This window comes from Rattus rattus, chromosome 8, assembly GCF_011064425.1.
Source record: "Rattus rattus isolate New Zealand chromosome 8, Rrattus_CSIRO_v1, whole genome shotgun sequence".
NCBI classification, from domain to species: domain Eukaryota; kingdom Metazoa; phylum Chordata; class Mammalia; order Rodentia; family Muridae; genus Rattus; species Rattus rattus.
The window spans coordinates 87,757,627-87,763,668 of record NC_046161.1 but is presented as its reverse complement, the minus strand read 5'-3'; the positions used below and the strand labels follow the sequence as shown (position 1 = coordinate 87,763,668).

General features: G+C 44.6%; 1 protein-coding gene across 7 annotated transcripts in view; it reads right to left on the bottom strand.

The window, feature by feature from the left end:
• Window positions 1-256: 256 nt before the first annotated feature.
• Window positions 257-6,042, bottom strand: part of Tfdp2 (transcription factor Dp-2) — a 133,936-nt gene continuing 128,150 nt past the window's right edge. For all 7 annotated transcript variants that reach the window (XM_032909989.1, XM_032909994.1, XM_032909992.1 and 4 more), the window contains 2 exons: window positions 683-788; window positions 257-466 (listed from right to left, as the gene is read on the bottom strand). In XM_032909989.1, the coding sequence (XP_032765880.1) occupies window positions 283-466; window positions 683-788 (290 nt within the window). In that variant the 3' untranslated portion in view covers window positions 257-282. The remainder of the gene's footprint in view (window positions 467-682; window positions 789-6,042) is intronic.

The window sequence follows — 6,042 nt, the reverse complement described above, 5'->3', positions numbered from 1 at the left end:
CACCTCCCTGAAAACAAATGAACTTCAGATCGGCCTCGCCTCCTGGGAAAGCTTGCTCTGCTGGCGACGTCCACAGCTCTGCTGCTCCGCTTCATCCGCGCTATGGGAACTGTCATCTCAATCATCTCAGCCTGCGTGTAATTTGCTTATTGTGTTTCTCTAGTTTTCACTAAACACAAATGCAAACAAAGGCAAAGACTGAAGCAATCATTTCAAAACACAAGAGCTCACACTAAAGACACACATGAGCATCAAATATTAAACATGAGTTCTCTCCTGTCTTTATTCAGGGGAGGAGGGGTCCTCCTCTTCATCTTCCTCATCTTCATCGTTGAATGAACAGGGGGTCTCGCCTCGGGACTCCAACAAGTGAGAGGCTGCAGTGCTGGACTGGTGACTGTTTGGGGCAAGGAACTGCCCAGTTGCTAAGGCCACTTCAGCATCCAAGCACAACCCTTGGTTAACACTAGCAAGTAAGTTAGAAACACACAGGTTCATTAGTGCAGGGTTGATCGTTCTTTTCTCTTTGTACAACACAGGGATAAAGACTACGGCAGTGCTCTGGGAAGACCTGCTTGCTATCAGCCTGATCCACCTGCTGCAGCAGCACAGCCCTGATCTCCTCAGCAGAGTCAGGTCTCTCCCTGTGGCCTGCTTTTCTCACCTTGAAAAACATACATACCTTGATTGGGGTACAGTGGCACCGGTGGTCGGGTCTAAATTTGAAACTGATTGGGTAGAGTTCAAAAGTAGTCCCTGATTTAACCAAGAAGGTCCTGTAGAGACGTCTGCAAGATCAAAGGGGCAAACAAACGACTATAGCACATGTGGGCTTTGAACTCTTGTGACTGCTCTGCTGTGTCTGAAGTAAACATGGGTTCTATGTCCTGGTGACAGCTGGACCATCATTCTGCCCCGTGAAGAACTTGGTGATCTACATCGGCTATTTGGGGGCAGGGGAGGGCCACAAATAAATTTTTGAACAAGAATGGAAAGAAAAAAGCTATAGAACAGCAGACTCCAGAAAGGAAGAATGCAAAGTCAAACCTTAACGATCTCCTTTTCCTCAATGCTTTTCTCTCAAGACATTTCCTGAAATCATGTGTGAAGCCCCGAGCTGCGGGTGAATGGTTAAGAAAGCAGGTGCCCAAGGAAGAGGTGCTGGGCTCTGCTGGATCTGGGAATTGTGATCTGTCCAGTAGGAGCGGGACTTAAGTCTCCTGAGAGGGCAGTACTCTTAACTACTTGGCCATCTCTCCAGCCTTCTTTTTTTTTTTTTTTTTTTTTGGTTCTTTTTTTTTTTTTTCCGGAGCTGGGGACCGAACCCAGGGCCCTGCGCTTCCTAGGTAAGCGCTCTACCACTGAGCTAAATCCCCAGCCCCTCTCCAGCCTTCTTAATGTAAGACCCAACATGGTAGCTTACTGGGTAGAGTGGTAAGAATGTGGACTGTCTTGGACATTTGATGTTCTCACCAGGAAACACCATGACTGCGATGTTAGCAGTCAAAGCCGGAACTGGGTGATGATATAACAATCAGAACTATCTTAGGAAGGAACGCAGCACAGCTTCTGGGTCAGGCAGATGCCCACACTGGGCACTCCTGCCCCAACCTCTCTTGTGCGTGCAGACAGATATGTCCTAAGACAGGGTCTCTCACTGAGACTTAGGGCCAGCACACCAGCCAGCCCCAAGGATCCTGCCATCTGTCTCCAAGCACTGGATATTAGCATACACCATCACACACTACCAACTGAGCCAGCTTCCCACCTGGGTGCGCCTTTTTAAGTGTATGCAGATAGAGTCAATACCACTGCTCATCAATGGTCCAGGCTTTTTCCTAACGAGCTCCCTGCCTGGTGTCATGTGCTTTATCATCCAAACAGTCCTATTTTAAAAGGTCATGCTTTTAATGAGGGACGGTTTTACAATGCAATCATTTTTAAGATTTATTTTTGTTTTATTGTATGTGTATAAGTTTTTGCCTGCATGTGTATCTGTAAACCAGTTTCATTCCTGGTACCCATGGAGGCCAAAAGAAGGCATTAGATTCCCTGGAACTCAAGTTACAGGTGGTAGTGAGCCACCAAGTAGGTGCTGGGAACTGAACTAGGTCCTCTGGAAGAGCAGTGCATGCTCTTAACCTCTGAGCACTCTCTCCAGGTCTGCATTCATGGCTTTAAAACAGGCGAGAGACAGACATCACAGAACACCACAGAGATGCCCTGGCCATCTCCCTTCTCCTGACCACAGGTCAATTCTTACTGCGCTGTGACCTGAGCGCTTCTCCCTATACAGAATACTGGCTCAGAGAAAACTGGACCTGAATTGGCTCAGAGAAAACTGGACCTGAATGTCTAGAGACCTCAGAATTACTGAATGAATGTGTACAGTCTCTTTTAGTAGTGGCTTTAATAAACAGTAAAAGTTTTAGAAACACAGCCAAAAAAGGAAAAAAAAAATCTCTCACTGCAGGGCATGGTGGCCACACCTTTAATCTCAGCACTTCTGAGGCAGAGGCAGGCAGACCTCTGAGTCTGAGGTCAGTCTGGTCAACAGAGTTCCAGGACATCCAGGGCCACACAGAGAAACCCTGTCTCAAAAATCAAAAAAAAAAAAAAAAAAAAAAGTAAAATCTAATGCATACTCAGAAAATATAATTTGCTCAAATAAATTTAAATTTGTGCTCACTTATTCCATTATTTTCATTTCTGTGTGTGTGTGTGGCTTTGCACACACCATGGCATGAGTGTGAGGTCAGAGGACAACTTTAAGCGGCTGGTTCTTTCCTTCATAGATGTAGGTACTGGGGATCAAACTCAGGGCATCAGGCTTGAAGCAAACAGTTTACCCAACAAACTGTCTTGTCAGCCCTTGAGGGGTGTGTGTGTGTGTGTGTGTTGTGTGTTTGTGTGTTGTGTGTGTGTGTGTGTGTGGTGTATGTGTGTGTGTGGTATGTGTGAGTGTGTGTGTGTGTCTGTCTGTGTGGTGTGTGTGTGTGTGTGTGTGTGTGTGTGTGTATGGATGGGTGTGTGTGTATGTGTAGACAGAGTGTGTACAAAAGTGTGTATGTAGTGTGTGTGTGTGTGTGTGTGTATGGTGTGTGTGTCTGTGTGAGTCTGTGTGTGGTATGTGTGGTGTGTGTGTGTGTGTGTGTGTATGTGTGGTGTGTGTGTGTCTGTCTGTGTGGTGTGTGTGTCTGTGTGTTGTGTGTGTGTGTGTGTGTGTATGGTGTGTGTGGTGTGTGTGTAGTGGGGGTGCTTTGGGAGTTGGTCCTGGCCTTCAAGCTTGTTGAAGCAGGGTCTCCTGTCTGCTGCTGTACTGCGTTCTCCAGCTCGTTGCTCTGAGAGCTTTGGCCAGTTCTCCTGCCTCTACCTCCTCATCTCCCTGCAGGAATTCTGAGATAAAAGAGGGATACGGCCCGTATGGCCTTCTATGTGGGTTCTGAGGGTGAAACTCAGGTCAGGCTTGTGCACCTAGTGTCTGTACCCACTGAGCCACCCCTCAGCCTCTGTGTTACGTTACCTTTGTAATTACTATGCAGAGACCATGGGGCTATGTGTCTAAGGTTAGGGCCCTGTCCGGCAGTTGATTCCCACATAGCCATGAGGGACTAAATGACTACATGAATTTTACACGGGTCTTGCGAGCCTTTTCTTTACAAGGCAGCTGTGAAAAAAAGGACTCCACTTGTAAGAAGAATAGCAGATTGTGAATACACTTAATAGAACAAGTCTGAAGAAGATGATGAAACTAAGGCTGGATTCCTGTGCTGAATCGGAATTGGTACACACAACTGTGGAAACTTTCTGCTGGGTCGCAGCTATTCCATTGTGAACATTACAGATTGTATTTCCTTTCTACAAGGGATTTGGAAAGCCTACATTTCTTTCACATTATTACGGGCTCTGCATGGTGGTTCTCACACTCCTGTCCAAGAGCCATTACCTCCCTCCCTTTCTACACTGAAGCCACATGTCCCTTTGAACGGACAAGAAAATCTGTAGTCCAGTTTGCAGATGAGGTCATGAGGAGATCAAACCACAGAGCCTGCTAATCACCCTGAACCTCTCCAGTGACAACAGCGTTCTGGTGATTTGCTGAGTAGGCCTTTTCATTCAGATATTCAGATACTGTTGGACTTCCTGTCCAGCAAGGCTACTGGTGAAAACAGCAAGATCTGTGCCAAGGAACATGGAGCGAAGGGAACAGGGACCAGTGCATAAACGGGACACAGATCAGCTGAAGTGCAGGCGAGGGATCACACTTGCAGAAGGTAGGTGGTACCAACTTAATACATGAAATACAACATACATCTCAGCCAACAGACCTGTTATGAGCAGACAGCTAAAACAAACCACCTCTTTGCCTGCCTTTGATTTTATACACCTTACCTCATATTAAAACTTGGTTACAGAGATGTACAGTAATGTGCACCTAGGGTCTCAGCTACTCTGAAGGCCTAGGCAACAGGGTCACAAGAGTTCAACTCAAGCCCAGACAACAGTGAAAACCCATCTTGAAAAGAACAGCAACAAGAACCGAAAACTGTGATGCGGAACTCCAGATGAAATGCTCAAGTTAACGTTGCAGAATAAATATTGTTGGAATTAGGAGAATCTTCCCTAAGTCATTAGGGAAATTAAATAAAAATCACCATGAGTTACCACTCCACACTCAGAGTGTGAAACTAAGGACAAATGGGCTGGGAGGAACTTGGTGGTAGACCGTGTATTTACCACAGAGCCATGCCATCAATCACTAGCGCCAAAACTGAGGTGGGGAGGGCACTGATGTTAAAAGAGATCAGAAGCCTCATGCACTGCTCAGGAGGACTATAAAATGGTACAGTCACTGTGAGAACCATTTGACATTTTAATCAACAGTTCTACTCCAACAAAGCTGAAAATATGTTTATTATTAAAAATAAAATGCTTATAAAAATGATTAAAAGTAGCATCATTCAAAATAACACAAAAGCCTAACCAACCTAATGTATACCACTGACGAATGAACGAAAACTGTGGACATATATAAAGTGGAAAAGAATATCGAGTATTTGCCAAAAACAAGGAATTGGTACAGGTTGAGCCTCCCTAATCCAAAAATTTCAAATCTAAAATGTTTTGAAATCTAAAAGTTTCTAAGCACTGACATAATGCCAGAAGTGTAAAATTCAATACATGAGCTCATGTGATAGGCCACAGTGAGAACACAGGCGTATTCAAGTGCTCTGGGTTACTGGGTACAACTGTATGTGACAGCACATAAACCTCATGCTTAGATTGGGGTTCCATCTCTCAAGTAACTCTATTAGGTAAATTCAAAGATTCTAAGACACAAACAACAACTACAAAAATAAACAAAACTCCCAAACCTGAAACCCTTCTGATCTAAAGCGTTTTGTTTGTATAACCTGAGACACCTACCTAATACAGAGGCATGGAATAGCCTGGATGAATACTGAGTGTATTAAATGTACTATGCAAAGTGGAAGCCATTACAAAGGATACATAATGTTCAATCCCATTTAATATATAATGTCCATTACTGGCAAACAAACAGACACCTCCCTCCCCCCCAAAAAACCTGCTGCCAACAAAAGAAACTACACTAGTTGACTGGTTGACTAGTTGACTAGTTGGTGGGTTGGATGTAGGGAGTGCTAAAGGCAGGCGTTTCTTTTCATGGCTATTGGGAGCTGGGAACAGGCACACATCTTTAATCTCAGCACTGGGAAGCAGAGGCAGATAATTACGTTTGAAATCAGCCTGGTCTCTATTGTCAGGTCTAGGACAGTCAGAGATTTTTGTCCCAAAAAAAGAAAAAGAAAAAGAAAAAGAAGAAGAAAAAGAAGAAGAAAAAAAAAAAGTGGGCTGGAGAGATGGCTCAGTGGTTAAGAGCACTGACTGCTCTTCCAGAGGTCTTGAGTTCAAATCCCAGCAACCACATGATGGCTCACAGCCATCTGTAATGGGATCTGGTGTATCTGAAGAAACCTACAGTGTATTCGTATACATTAAATAAATAAATAAATAAATAAA